At 36.7% G+C, this 16268-nt stretch overlaps 1 protein-coding gene across 4 annotated transcripts in view; it reads left to right on the plus strand.

The window, feature by feature from the left end:
- Positions 1-16268, plus strand: part of ARHGEF10 (Rho guanine nucleotide exchange factor 10) — a 106965-nt gene that overhangs the window by 64609 nt on the left and 26088 nt on the right. For all 4 annotated transcript variants that reach the window (XM_029965816.1, XM_018088895.3, XM_018088896.3 and 1 more), the window contains 4 exons: positions 890-1011; positions 4407-4493; positions 5861-6084; positions 7306-7463. In XM_029965816.1, the coding sequence (XP_029821676.1) occupies positions 890-1011; positions 4407-4493; positions 5861-6084; positions 7306-7463 (591 nt within the window). The remainder of the gene's footprint in view (positions 1-889; positions 1012-4406; positions 4494-5860; positions 6085-7305; positions 7464-16268) is intronic.

A 16268-nucleotide genomic window follows, 5' to 3' on the forward strand; every position in this document is an offset into this window, starting at 1 on the left:
TTTATTAATGCAAAATTTCTATAGCTGGATATGTAAAACTCAGCTTTTTGTGAGGGAATTGGTTTTTTGTTCATTTTTTTTCTTTTTTTTTTTTTTTAACATAACACTGTAGTTTTCACACCAACAGACCTGATCTTAGTGGGAGCAGTAAAAAATGTGCTGTCCTGTGATGTTATTAATCTCCTCTGTTTCCACAGGGCTATAGGTTTTCAAAGATACCTGGCATTTTGAATGTCTAAATTCAGAAACATTAACTTGCTACAAAGCAAGTTTCACCAGCGTATCATTAAAATAGAGTGTTTTTATGGTGACTCACTGAAGGCGGGCAAAATAACAAAAAAGAAGAGAGAATGGATGTCTCCATCATTCCAGGTGGAGGATCCTTACAATTATGATAAATAGTAGAGAGGAGTTACAGAATATTCTGAGTTGGAAGGGAGCCACAAGGATCATCAAGTCCAACTCTTAAGTGAATGACCCATACAGAGATCAAACCCACAACCTTGGTGATCTTAGCACCATGCTGGTTGGTGCTCTTACACAGGCAGAGAAATGCTATTTGCCAAACAAATTTTCTAGAGTCTAAGAAGAAATTTGATGTGTGTTTTTCTCTTTCAATAACCAATTGACAAGATCATTAAGAAACTACCATTTTGCTAATGTAAGGTGTTTTTTTTTTTTTTTTTTGCATAATCAGAATGTATGTAATCTACTCAATGGAATTTTTGGTCATCGTTTTATGTTGTCATTTAAGCATATATAGCATGAGAACAGCCTGATCAGTATTGACGAGTCCTAAGAGAGTTCTTTTCTGTTCCTGTGGAAAGTTGAAAATGATTATTCAGTGAAAGTATTGCAGGATGTTTGTTGTTTGTTCTTCCCATTGCAGTGGAAGATAACCTATTAGGTTGGTTCTGCGTAGAAGATGATGGAAATCAAATAAAAAAAGAGAAACATCCTCTCCTTGTTAGACATATGCCAGTGATGATGGCCAAGCAACAGGAATTTAAGGTGAACAGTATTTTTATATGAGATTACAATTGCTTTTTTGTGTGATATAACTGCTAAAGAATACCATATTGTAAATACAGCTACTAGTTCTCTTGAGTTACTACCTTGGTGCAAGACCAGTAGCAGTGAAAGATCCAAGAGGGTCAGAGGAATACTAGGAACATCATGTTTACTTTTATATAGTGTGACATTGACTTTCAGATGTAAGCTCATCACTCAGTGTAAACAGAACTGCTGGGAATTTTTAATTTGTCTTGAGTTTTCCAAGTGTGTGTTAGGGGCTTGGAAGTAACCTAAAGTTTATAAAGTGCAGGACTCTGATCTCCATGATAGCTGTCCTTTACTGGTGTAACTGTGGTGAATCCTCCTCAAATTTCTGATTTACATTAGTGCACAGAGAACAATAGTTTTAAAATAGTTTTTAAAATTATATTTTGTGGGATCGTATAAAAAATGTAGTTCTGTTCTGAATAATGATACAGAAATTGTCTTAATAGTTGACTTCCTAGAGTAATATGTCAGTTTGAAGTCGTACCGACCACTGGCTTTAATTAGGAAAATAAGTACAGCATGTCCGGGCCAATAGATGGAAGGGAAGGGTACTGGATACTGTTTTTTTCCTGTGTATCAACAGGATTTCTTTTTGACCATCAGTCAGTTAGGCTTATGCAAAGACACTAATGGAAATAAAATTGGGTATGTATGGCCAGAATCCCAATATTAAATTAACATCATTGCATGGACACTGCATGCCCTCCCTGTAGGACAGCTTACAGGAGGGAAGTGCAGCTGGCAGCTTCACTCCAACTGTGAGTATACAGGCCTGGATGTTGGAGGAAAATAGTTGCTAGTTAGAAATGCAGTTGAAATGTGTAATAGTGTTAAGCCATTCCTATGATACTGGTTTTCAGAGCAGAGCTGTGGTTTAGACTACTGAAACTCTCTAATTTCTCACACAACCATAGTCATTCTTATCTTATTAAACAGTTTTTTCTATATTGAATACTTTATAAAGTCACCATTGGTGAAAAAGTCAACTAATTTTTTTGCAGAAACCTAAAATGTATGTGTTTCCTTGGAGCTTAAGCATTTGTAAGTCCTGGAGATCCAGGCCAGAAGCCGTGAAGGGCCATGCTCGACTTCTGTAATCAAGTTAGAACAGGATCTTTGTTTTGAAAAGAAGGAGGAGTCTGTTGCCTGTACAGTTGGGTGATGGTCTTTGCCTTGGTACCTCAGGAGAGTGTGACGGCATTTGCCTGAGCTCTGGGTCAACTTTACTGGTTTTGTGCCTCCTAAAGATAATGTGGGTGTGAGCCCAGCTGGTCATGACTTGTTCTTCCAAGTCCTTGATATTACTAGAAAATATGATTTAAGTACTACTGGTGGTTTGTTAGGGTGTCAGGCCAGGTCTTGGGCTGGAACGAGACCCTTTGCTTGGCTAATCCTCCTTGATAGCTCTCTCTCTGCTGCTCAGGCTGCCCAGTGGTGTAAGGAGCTTGTAAAAACTTCTCTCATCAGAGCAAGTTTACACACTAGGCTTCTGTTAAGATCGAGAGCTAAACTAGCAGGGTTTAACTATGAAAAAATATCATCAGTTTTGACTAAGATGCAAAGGGACAGAGAGATGCAACAAGCAGCCTGGAAATACACAGCATGCAGGCTGTCTTGTTTTTCACTAGGGACGTATTTCATTGTCACAGCTACTGTAAGTCACCACTATGAGTAGATAGCTTCAGCATGTGTTAAATGAGACATGTCAAGACTGGCATGGATAGCTCTATTTTTTTTTTCTATTTTTCTCATCTGTTGATTTCAGTCTTTTATCTGTATAGTGAATTGCGTTGGTGAAAAAATAACATTGTTTTTAGTAAGGATAATCACTTTTTACTCAGGCTAATCACCTGAAGCCTGCTGACTAAAGGGAGATTTGTGAAATTCTTTGCGCTTTGGAAAATTAAGTAAACTTGGAATTTACAACTCTTAGCTTTTGCCTGCTTCTTTCTTTCTTTTTTTCTTTTTAATTATTCACTGTTGAGAAGTGATGTTGCAGGTTATGGTGAAGTTGTCTTAAGTTCATACTAGCCAAGTTGTTTCTAGTACTGCAATATAATCACAGCGATATCTGAGGTGAGAACATTAGTGGGAATTATAGAGAACCTTGTGTAAAAATGTCGTATCCCACCTCATTAGAAACCTTTTGATTACATAAACAGTTACAAATTTATATATTTTGAATTGTTTCACTAAGCATTAGGGAACTCTACCATGGATATTAGGGAAATTAGAAATTCATGACTGGTCATAAAAATGTTTTCAGATCCTTTATGCTTGAACAATCTGCAGAGTTGGGATGGACTTAAACATAGATCTTGAGTCTGGTGTAACTTTCAGGGTTTTTTTAAATGGTCTGCATGATAAAATCATGAGTATGGTTATTAATTTACTGACAGTAATATGATGACATGAGGTTGGGATGGAGTAAGGGTATTATGGAAGATAGCATTAGCATTCAAAATGAATAAAGCACCTGGAGAAATAATCTGAGAGGAAAAAAAAATAAAAGAGCTGACAGTCAGCAGGACAGACACATGGTATACTCAGGGAGAAATTAAGAGCTTCACAAGTACAGATTGAAGAGGTGTTTGAGTGGAAGGGTCTGTTAAAGTCATTTTAATAGACCAGCAAGCTAAGGATTGGTTAGGAATGTAATACTGTTACAAAGCACAATCAATCAATGGGATTTGTAGAAACAGGCTTCAGAAGAGGTAGCCATGGTGTAGTACTGCTCACAGCTCTGCTAGAATGGCATGTTCAGATGAGAAAGTTCTTTGCTCTCAGATATACGAGGCTGATACATCTACTGGAGAGATGCCAGTTTGAGAAGTGATGATAATAATTTTAAAAACAAGAATATAAAAAATCAATTATTTGTAAAAAAATAATTAATTGATTAAGTGATAATGTTGATTTAGCCTAATGAAGAAGAGTCTCAGACAAGATCATGACATATAAAAGCCTTATGTGTAAAAGGACACTGCAGAAAAAGAAGTACCTGGTGGCTGAGATGAGAGGTAATAGGCTAATGATTATAACAAGGATGACGTTAGGTTGGGTATTTGGAAGAACTTAATAAAAATCATGAAGCATTTGAGCAGATCAGCTGGAGAGTTTGTAGTCTTTGGCTTCAAACGTCTTTAAGAGTAGATAAGGAATATGTCGTGAACAATACCGATGCAGCTGACCCTGCCCATGGGAAACTGGATGGACTAAAGTGACTAAGTGCCTTTTGGGATTTTTTGATATCGTTAAACATTTTAGTTAATTGCAACCTAAAAGAGACAGAAACAGGCATATCTTTCTAGTGTGGTAACAGCTCTCTTTTCTTCTCTTTGAAGGTTGAATGTGCAGCTTATAATCCGGAGCCATACCTCTCTGGAGAAACAGAGTCAGATTCCTGTGCCATGGAACATGGCTTTCTTTGGGTAAGCATAATCTTTAAAAGCTGAAGGGTTGTCTCCTGTTTTTCTCCGTTGCTTTTTGTGACTTTTTTTGTGACATAGAGATCTGAAAAAAAAAACCTAGGTGTTTTTTTTTCTTTGTTTGTTTAAAGATAGACTTCTATAAAGGATAGCTAGTAATTTGTCCATGTGATCTTGCTGTTCTCTGTAGGCAGTCAGTTACGTGTGTGTGATTTGTTAGTGCAGCACAGAACAAATTCCAGACAGCTGAGCACATTCATGAGGGAGTTATGTGCTAATTTATAATGAGGGCTGCTAAAACCCATATGAGCTCATGCTGTCCTATTGTCTGTTTTCATATTTTAAGAATGTTTTAGCCATTAATAATCTGTTTAAACCTGTACATAGGAAAAAAATTACTCTAGCAGATTGTTATGACCCCAAATATACAGATATTCCAGCAGACAAAGTGAGGTAGTCAATATGGTTTTGGGTTTTTTTAAAAAAAAGCAGACTAATGATTTCAGGAACTTTTCTTATTACTATAGTACTGAAATTTTAGGCTAGTCTTGTGAATTAAAAGAAATAGCTTTTGTTGGTGATCTTTTTCAAGGTGACCCATATAATTTCTTTGTCTTTGCTATTTGTAAATATATACCAATTAAAACTTTCTACTGCCACAAAATATCCTTTCTTTCTGTTTCCTGTGTTTTTTCATTTTTTACAAACATAAAGTGTTACTACATAGAAACATTTACTTCTGTTTGGGTAGGGTTTCTTTGTTTTGTTTTTTTTTCTTTACTTCTCTCTGATCTCTAAAATATACAAATTTGTGTACATATTAATGATACTTATTTCTGGATCAGATTGAAATTTAGGATCCTGTATCAGCAAGTTTACAAAAGGGATTATATTACATAATCCCTCTTTCTGTTGGCACAGAGCATTTCTTTGTAGACCTGTTATGGTGCAAAGGACAATCCTCAGATGCATTACCTGAGGTAATGCATTTAAGAGAACCTGAAATAACTTAGAACACCTGTTATTAAAATAATATATTACACAGGTACTTATTGTAATTGCATTACATGAAGTATATACTTTTGAGTCAGACATCAGAATAGGCCATAATATTATTCCTGCTTTCAAAAAATAAAGAACTGGTTTTGTGAGTGTATAAGGCAATTTTGCGTACATAATGTTTTGACATCTCTTGTATTTGTGCTGAATTATTTTCTTACGTCTTAATGCATGAAAATTCATATTCACACATACAACTTGAGATACACTCTTCAGTTAACATTCCAGTCATTCCTGCTTGTAAATGCTGATCTTCCTGGAGACAGCTCAGTCTTGGTATATTTCTTTTTATTTTCCTTTTTCCGATTCAGATTGGCAGCTGTACTAATCAGATGGGCCAGATTGCAATAGTCTCATTTCAAAGCTCCAGCCCCAAGGTTATTGAGTGCTTCAATGTGGAATCACGGATTCTCTGCATGGTCTACATACCAGAGGAGGAGAAGCTGAAAGAGCAAAACAAAGCTTTAGACTCTGAAAATGTTCTTGCAACAACTTCTAATGTGCCTACTATTTGCCTTGGCATGGAAGAAGGAAGGTGATTCTTGTTTTTGGTGTAATGCGTATGATTTATTCATTAGGTTTACTATTCTATAGCAAAGTTGTGTGATACATTTCACAGACAGTGAATATTCTGAGTTGGAAGGGACACACGAGGATCACCAAGTCCAGCTCTTATGTGAATGGCTAGTGTGGGGATTGAACCTGCAATCTTGGTGTTATCAACACCATGCTCTAACCAACTGAGCTAAGCTCAGGGTCAATTCCAAGAAAATATTTGCTTTTTTAAGAAGTATCCATGTGTTATCCCAGTGACCTCAACGTAGTCTTTCCACTTAAATCAAGGAAAAATACACTCTACATTATTTTAAAATATACCTTGTAGTATTTAAAATTAAAGCAATGCATCTCTCTGATGAAAGAGGATTAATTAATTGTGCATCATATCTGAAAAATATAAATATTACTTTTGTAATGTTACAACATAATCTTCAGGTATTGGAAAACTTTCAGAATGGCAAAGAGGAATCCATTAACCTTCTACGCTGTGATGTTATGCAGGATTTGCCATGCGAATGGATAATATTACTGTTTAGTATTGACATGAATTATTTTACTCTGAACTGATGGCCTACTGACTCATCACTTGATTTATACTGTAGAACAAGGCTACATTTTCTGAACTATTAGGTCTGTAACCAAAGAGATCTGGTTATAGCTAGTGAGGGCATAACTGCGTAACTACATGTTATTTTGGAAGATATTTCTAACCAGTCTAAGAGAAGAACAAAATTCTCCAAGGAAAATGCCATGTTTCCAGAAATTAGTGCAATTAATTCCAGATTTAACAGTATTCCTAACATACCCATGGTAATAATCAGTAGGAATGGTGTAAATTTTAAGTATAATTGACATCTGGTAGCGAGTTTTTCTTGTCCCTAGTTCTCCAGGTAATACCTATTTTTTTTGTAATTAATAAATATTTTGGATAGACTCATAATGAAGACTTTGAGCAGAATTTCTGTTATACCTCTTCATTGAAAAAATGTTTCTTCAGACAAGGTAATATGAAAGTGTTGTCATATGTCAATGTTAAGTAATTGCAAATTATCTACATAGACATTCTGGAGTGTCAAGAATAAAGGAGAAAATCTTCCCCCCCCTAATATTTTATTCTAAACCTCTCATTTGCATATTCTATTAAGAACTACATAAAGCATAATGTCACAGGTCTGTTTTTTCTTGCTTCTTTTTATAGCATTTCTATTTACAAAAGTTGCCAAGGCTCAAAGAAAATTCGACTTCAGCACTTCTTCACTCCTGAAAAATCAACTGTTATGAGCTTAACATATAGGTCTCAATACTTGTTTGCTGGCTTAGTAAATGGAAACATCTCAATCTACACAAAAGCAGAAGGTAATGTAGTGATATGATTTAATGGCATCCTGAGGAACTCACATGTCAGTGTATTTTGGCAGAAGTAGTTTTCCGCTACTATATTTTCCGAAAATTCTTTGTAAAACTGCGGAACTAAGGTTACTGGGCTTTCCGGTACATCTGAAGAGACTTGTTTTCTCTTTTTGAAGGATGGTAGAGATTTTGATACTGTTCCCACTTTCACCATATGTGCATGTGAAAACTAATTTTTTCCCCTTAGCTTAACCCTGAGATCTTCAGTGTTGCAAGAGTCCAGAAGTTTATGCACTAACAAGCAGTATACTGTACTTTACACAGCACAATGCTAATTCCACTCAACTACCCAGTATTGGTGTTTATGAAAGACAAAAATTCCCTATTGATAGAGATTTCTGTATACCTCATTTAAAAGGACAACCCCATTCTTTCTGTACAGATAGGATAAGTCTTTCCTATGTGTGCAGTTCATGTATTTCATGGTAGGACTCCTTTTTCTATTAGCATCACAGTTGGTTGTTTTGTATCTAGCTGAATAATTGGCTAAAATAATTTGAATAAAGGAGAATCACAGGTAATTCTTCTAAACCAGAACAGTCTTCTCCAGAAGTGGTTCAGGTTCTTGTCTGTATACTCCAGTATATCTCACTAACTCTCCTGCAGTACTGTATACATATCTAGTTAATTCAGTTCAAAGACAGCAAGACTCAAGGTTTGAAACCTGAATTTTTAATTGAGACATTAGCAGAGACTCCTAACCTTGCCAAGTGCAGAGCCAGCAGAGATTTGGTCTGCCTTATTTGTGTGAGCTGCATAACGGTGGTTGTCACGCTTCTCTAATGAGGTGGGCCCTGTAAACAGTTCAGCTGTATTCCTTTGGCAGTGTAGCTAAGAAAAGATCATGAGTTGCACATCTACTACAGAAAATGTTAAGAATGGGGCAGAGCTGTTAACCAGACTGAATTACATTACTAGCTGGAGGTTCTTGCATCAACCAGGATCACAGCATTCCCTGTTTATTTTATGTCTTTTGAAGACACAGGTTTTGTGCAGCTCAATACTAACAGAGACTGTCAGAGTCTAGGTCAGGATCGCTGAAGCTTTGGGATGGGAAATAATCACATTTTTCTGACTCATCTTGTGGTCCCTTTTCTTACATCTTGGTCAGTGTGTGTTGTTTCAGTTCTCCATACCCCATGGAAGTTGTGGGATTCAGCTGCTCCCGTCTTCCTTATAGTTGGCTGCTGTGGTTATGTGAGACAGTCTGCCTGGAGGGGTGTTTTTATGAACGCTGACCTATTTTACCAAACAAAGGAATCCAAGCAGTGGAATGGGAGGGAGGGGGAATGCAGCCTCTGAGGAGCTTTGTGCAATTCATCAGGGTCGCCTTCTGTTCTGCAGAGGGGGTTACTTTCCAGCCATGCACTTCACCTTGGGTTTTGGTCTGTTATCATTAAGGAGATTAAGAAAAGATTTAAAGCAAATGTGAAATATGTCAGTGCATTACAATATATCTTGATTTGAAGCCTGAGGACAAATGCTATGACATGCACAGATAAAGTGGTTGTGCAGCCTGTTGTGCAACTCCATGAATGAAAAAGGATAATCTTTCTTCTAGGATAAAAATCTACCTCACAATTTCTGATAGAGTTGTGATCCTTTTCTTTTCCTCCCTGGGCAGAAAGTGTGGCAGATCAGTTCAGTCACTGAAGCCTGATGCCTTACTGTAGGTAGTCAAAGACCCATGACTTGTGTAATTTGGTTTTCAGTACCCAAACAGCTCTAATTTCTCCTGTTGTTTTCAGGTGGCTCAATGCATGTAAATATCCAGCTTGTGCTCTCTTCTGACTTTCTTCACTAGAGAGCTTTGTCAGATCAACAGAATCCAGAACGCTCTCTGGCTGCAGAAAATCTTGTCTTGAAGTAATATAAAAGGGAAACTGAGAAGTATGTACAGTAAACCGAGGAACAAATGCCATTAGTGAGAGGTTGGAGGTGTGCAGTGAGATTTCTTCCTTTCTGGAGGGTAGTCATGTTTTGTGGAGACATCTCTGTATCCGTGTATTTTCACGTATGAGGTAAAAAGTACTTAAGCCTCATTTATGTATTTGAACATAAATTAAAAGCAGAGTCAATGAGGCGCTGGTATCATAAAACCTACTCAGCTCTTAAATATGAACTAACATGGTGATCTGTGAAAATGTCACAGAAAAGTAGGATATAGGTCAGCTAATATGTTAATTCTAAAAATAATCATTAATTATTATCAATAATCCTTAATTTCATGTGAGTGAGAAGACTACTTTGGGGAACTGTGAAATAGCTAATGCATTAAATGCTGTTGTATATAGGAATGGGAGCAATGCAGATTGCAAAATTTCTGACACCTCATCTGTCAGGACTTTGTTTTACAGGGTAATTAACTTTTGCATAGTTATCAGTCTGAAAAATTCTGCATTTAATGTTTGCCTCAGGTTGAATTATTAGGAATATTTCCAGACAAAGCACTTTTCTAGAAGAAGTTAAGGGAAAAGTACATTGTATTGTCTTTGTTAAAAAAAAAAACAAACAAAACCCCTTTGTGATGATTGCAGACAGCCCAGCAGATGTGTTTTCTGAGTGATGTAATAGCAAAAAAGGTCAATGCCTGTTTGACTTCCATTCACAAAAGTGTCTTAGGAAAGGGAAATCACAATCTTTATGTAATATAGGTGTATTGTTCCTGATACGCTGTACTCAGTTCCAGCTACTTCCTTTCTGCTAGGCACTGATACACATTTCCTTTCCATAAAGTCCTGTAAAGAATATGGAGAGAAACAGGAAAAAAGAAAGTAAAAACTCAGTGATTGTGGCAGAGAGTAAAAGAATTAATATATTAGTAGTTTCAGAAAGAGTTTGGTTAGGATGAGAGAGCAGATGCATAAAACAGATGTGCTGCTTTGATTGCAATGATTGGTATGTGTAGCCTCTCACTGGTGTGTACAGCACAGTGAGTTCTTGCATGCTTACTGCCAGAATTAAACTCATACCATTAGGCATATTTGGTGATCCACCTCTCTGCAGGTGCCATCTGAACATCAGGGAACACAGGTTGTGGAGTCTCCATCCTTGGAGATATTCAAAGCCATATGGACACAGTTCTGGGCAGCCAGCATGAGGTGACTCAGCTTGAGCAGGCAGGTCGGAACAAGTAATTTCCAGAAGTCCCATCTAAGCTCAGCTATTCTGTGACACTGAGTAGAGAGATGTCCAAAGAAAGCTTTAAGAAATTGAAACTAGGCATTTCTAAACATCATCCTACTTCCAGGTGCTTCTGAGCTAGAGAAGTGCTACTTGTGTTTCACAGAGAGCTTGCAGCTATGGTGAGTTTCTCAAGCTGAGGATGAATCATGCAGCTTTGTTTTTAAAAGAGGCTAGGAGAAAAAGGACATAGAATTTCTCATATAGTATCCTCACGGGTAAGGCACTAGATTTTCAGTTGAAGAGACCTCTATTTTATCAAATGTTTCTTTAATATATAAACTTTTGCACTGTTGCCTCTCACCCAGTCTTTAATTCCTTTTTTTCCCAAGAGCATGGAGAAGGGATGCCAATGCTGCCATTGCCGCTCCAAGTATCTGTCACCTGGGTGGCTAGAGGTCTCTTCTGGAAGCCTGAAGATACTCATGAGAGTCATCTTTTGCCATAGAGAGAAATGAGCCCACACACCCATAAGAGAAAACTCTTGCGTGTTTTAACAAAAGCTGTATTTTCTAACAGGTTTTTGTGGAGCCTGTTCCTGTAGGTATATGCTGCTAGGTTCTGGCCCTGAGATTTATGAAAAGAAGAAAGGCTCAGCTTTGAGGATTGCAATTGAATGTGAAACAACCAACAGCTGAGGCAATTCTGGCCATGCACAGAACAGAAGTTTATGTTCTTCAAAGAGACTTCACCAGTAAAAACTTAGGGATCTCTGAAGATGACTTACCTGTCCAAAGAGGCCCCATGACACTAATCAGTGAGCATTTTCAGAGGATTAGTATCAAGGAAAATGATCAAAACTGAGAGGAAATGCAAGAGTAAGGGGAGACAGTTACAACAGTGAAGGAGTAGCAAGTCAGTTTATTGGTAAGATTCCTTGATTCATTTAGTAAGACACTTTTGTCTTTTGTTGGAGGACAAAATTTGAGGAAAGGAGGAATATGTGGAATGTAAAGCACTGATGTCAAAATGTAAAGCACTGATTTCAGAGCTTGAGTGGATTGATTGACAAGTAGATTCCAGCTTGTCTGAAGAGTGCATTTCTGGCATGTGATTGCCACTTAGAGTAGACATGGTGAGAGGTACTGCTGTGAAAAGTAAGAAGTGACATTAAGCTGTTAGAGAGAGGACTAGAGCAGTGATATTGAAATAAATACTGTTGTCTTGACTGCATTGTCACTGTTAGCAGTAACACATAATAATAGTTACCAGGAATACACTGACATTGCTGTGGCTCTTACTTGAATATCTCCTGCCGGGAGCTCCAGCACCTCTCTCTCTGTAACGTTAGATAGAGCTCTGTCAGCTATTTAGCATGAAGAATTTGATGCATATGTGGAAAAAATGATTATGCATGTATAGCATAGGACACTCCTAGTTATATGTTATTTAGAAGAGCAGACCTGACTCTCTCATCTTATTTCCAACTGGTAAGGAATGTGCTAAACTTTTTACTTCTGTAGCTACCGTTTTACTCCTCCACAGTGCTGGTTTATGTACCATGTGATGGAAAAAATGTTTGTGCTCCACTGCACTAATTAACCAAGAACTGCTGTTCCCAGGGCTGTGTTGGCAGCTCTGTTGAAATCATCAATAGTGCTGCTAAGCAAGAGAGGAAGCTGTCAACAAAAAAGCACGTTTGGTTCAGCTCGACTGAAAGTGTGAAAGAAGAGAAAACTGCTACAAACTTTGAGAAGACTTTCTGAGGAAATAAACTATATGTTAACATTAATAAGTTATCTCATATGAAGACTTGAGCTTGCCAACTAATTATAATTATGAAAAATACTAAATATTAAGAAATTATTTATAAATTAAATAAGAGATTTGTAAATTACTGTAAAATAGTATTACTTTCCTTCACTAGGTTTTATGGAAACAAACCACAGAAAGATAAAATAGCCAACATTCTGTTCTATAAAATGAACATTGTTTTAAACCTTCCTATCTTATTAAATATGAGTGAATAGAAAAATAACTAATTTTCCAAAATTCATAAAAATCACAAGACTCACAACAAAATTAACTAGCAGAAATATCCTTATACATTAAAACCTTAGAAATATTTTATGAGCATGAGATATCTTTGATGCAGCTAAACTGCCTGATAAAAGCATTGCAAGGTACTGTTCAACATTGGGATATAAACTATGGCACTATGGCATAACTACTTGAGAAATATAACTTACAGAGAGTATTAAAAATAATGGCACAAAACAGATCTATTAGTATAAAAACTGTCTTCTATTTTTTAAAATATTAATCTAATATGTAAATATCAGACTGTTTTTATATAACATAAATATTCATCATCTAATTCCCAGAAGCCCCTAGATTCGTTTCTGTATTTGCCCCTGTTCTCAGATTTTGTAGATGCCTCTCATTCCTGCAAATAGCTGCACCTGCAGTTCATATAGATGCTTATATTCTATTAACAATAATGTTATTGAAACTAACAGAGGCTGTCATATCCTGGATATCAAGCATTTGGTGTACTTATATTAAGAGTCTACACCTGCTTTGATGAAGCCAGTTTAAGATCCAAGTCAAATAAAACTTGCAAATCATACAGTAATCTTCGTGTTGTTAGTACTTGTCTGGACTTTTCTCACAAAGCAGAATTATTGTCTCTTCTTCCACAGTTTCCTTCATGTTACCACAGGTGTCAGGCTTTGGTCTTGTAATTGCTCAGGGTGCAGGTATCTGATTTACACAGAAGACTGACCTCTGGTTATAGGATGTATGTGCTGCATATCACATCTCATTTGGTTCCATATATTTACCTCATAGGTAGAAGAAAAATTTATTTTATTTTGTGTGGCTTTTCATCATTCTAGAGACAACAGTGACCATAAAATCTTCCTGAAACTAAAATTATGTTTATTTAGAGAACACAAGCAAGGCATTGATTGAGCAGAATTCTAAGACAAGCCACACTTCTGTGAGCACTCCTGCAGGTAATCTCCAGCCAGATCTCCAGGACTCATGCTGTATACATCTCCACTGTTTGTTTTTCTGTTGTTCAATTCCTGCTTTCCAGACAATAGTTTGCTGGGGTCCTTGCACTGGTGTTGTCCTATTGTATGCCTTGAGATTTTGTTGGCAAAAGTTTTATCTCAGCTACTATTTCTGCTTCTTTTCTTTTTTGTTAGCAAAAAAATAAATTTATTCAGTCTGTAACTAACCAAGGATTTTACAGCATCAAACAAGGCTGTTCCTTATCTTTTTTGAAAGTGCTGGGCCTAATTTTAACTACATGGATAGTTCCAGTTGTTGGAACTACTTACATAAGTCTGTCTTGAATCTGCAGGTGTTTACACAAATAGAATAGAAATAATGCTTCTTTTCACTTAGATTTTAGAAGCAATGGACGTTGAATCAGGCAGATAAGATGAAACAGCCAGCATCAAACATGAAGTCTGTGCAGGCAGGTGTTGAATAGGGTCTGCTGAGATCTGGAGAGAGAGGCAGGGGAGAGTATTATGTTTTTCTGTAAGTGTGATTTTGATAGTCTTAAAACAACTTGTGAACTAGACACAGACTTGCTGAGTAATTTTGCAGATGGGTGATAAAATTCTTGGTCAGCATAGTGATGTGATCTTTCTTTTAGCCAGCAGCCTGTGGATAAAGCATTTACACAAGTGTGTTGGATTACCAGACTTAATCTCTTGCCTTATTGAGAAGATTTTTACCCATGCTTCCCACTCTCAACAGATTTCCCTGGCTGCCACCAAATAAGAGGAGAGAGATGCACAGTGCTTAATTTCTCCTCCTGGTGTCGTTCCAATTTGTATAATTATTTAATCATTCACTGAGGCAGGGAGCTGAACACGGATGACCCATCCTTTAAATACTGCCTAATTACCAGACTAGAGAGTCTCCCCCTACCCTTTTATTCCCCTCATCTGTCTCAGATGCTGTCTGATCTGGAAGTTCCACTATTTTTTTTCTGTACGTTGTGTCGTTCAGTGTGAAAATATAACTACAAAAGAAAAGATAGCTTTTTGTTCTGCATATCTGCACTTTGCACAAATTCACAGTCTTTATCTTTCAGAAAAGGTAGCAAGAATGTACTAGAATTATGTTGGGCTTATCCCAAAAAAGGGTGCTACATACAGGATGCTGTTACAACTTCTGCAGTGAGCATCCCTTACACAATGAAAGTTGGGCCACACACGTGTGCAGTTTCACTCTCTGAAGGTTTTGCACTGCCTACAGTGGTTACAGCATTAATAGAGTATGGGCAGCCTCCACTTTAGAATTTAATTTGAGGATAATGTGGTTGCTAGCGAATGAAAACTTTTCAAGAAGTTTGTTTATTACTAATAGTTCATATGAGTCACAAAGAACACAGAATAACTTTGACATTGCTGGGAGAGTTTGCACGCTAATAACTGGAGGCACTCTTCTCAATGCAAACTAAAATAATGAAAATTGTTTTGACAGTCTGAAACTAAATGTCACTTTTACAAGAATGCTTTCAGAAGAGGGCCACATCCTGAATATGACTCAGCAAAGGTTGTATCATACAGATGACAGAAGTATTGAGAAGTACTTTAGAAATGAGGCTTCTCATTTTCATTGCTGCTGTTATTGGTGAAGAAGGAAATGTTGTACCTCATTCACCTAAGAAAATAATAAAAGATACACTTGTTTTCAGGATGGAAAAGAAAAAATTAAATACTTCTCTAAAGATGTGTTTACCTTGGTCTCATCAATCAAAATTGAAGTGGTTACTGAGTTGAAACCAGTGTGAATAGACAACTTTTCTGCAGCTCGTAGAGAAAGAAAACTTTAAAATCAGGAGATGGTGCTTTTAAATATGTATTTTATCTTAGTGTAAAAAACCAGATACTTCAACAGATTTTTATATTATTAATAAATCATAATGTATAGAAATGTGATCTTTGAGACTATGTTCAGTGAGCACTTACAATATATAAACTAACATGAAAGCATTAAAATTATTATTGTGATATTTGGGATGTCAATTTGTATGTATAAAAGATAGAGCTGCAATTATTTCAAGAAGCATATGTTTCTGGTTTTTAATTTAGGGGATAAATAATCTCCTAATCCTTGTTTCAAAGAGATGGCAAGTGAGAATGACCAGAGCAGGAAGTAGTGACATGGATTTCTTATCAGAAGCTCGCTGAATAACTGATTGTGCCAAGTACACATGCAAAATGTAATTTTGATCTGATAAATGCAGTCCAAAGAAAACACTTTGGGTTTTATAGTTAGGGGAATAAATAAGAAAAGTGAAGATATGGCACAAGACTAAGTTTTAATGTCTTTTTTTTTTTTTAAATTTCCTTCCTAAATGAAGCATCTAGTAGCAGGAAGGTCCATTCTGTCAAAATGCTCTTAGAGAGTCATCTGAACTCGTTAGAGCCTACCATAAAAATCTGGATGGCAACTTTTCACATGAAAGATTAATCTGTCCTAGTTGGAAATTGATTCATCTTGAAATAAGTTGATTGTGAGCTCCTCCTGAGTTGAAGACAATTGTGTCTGCCATGGCTTTCTGACTGTATTTCTTCTGGAAAGGAAAGCAGTTGAATCAGA

Source organism: Manacus vitellinus, unplaced genomic scaffold (assembly GCF_001715985.3).
Source record: "Manacus vitellinus isolate BGI_N305 unplaced genomic scaffold, ASM171598v3 scaffold_11_pilon, whole genome shotgun sequence".
NCBI lineage: Eukaryota > Metazoa > Chordata > Aves > Passeriformes > Pipridae > Manacus > Manacus vitellinus.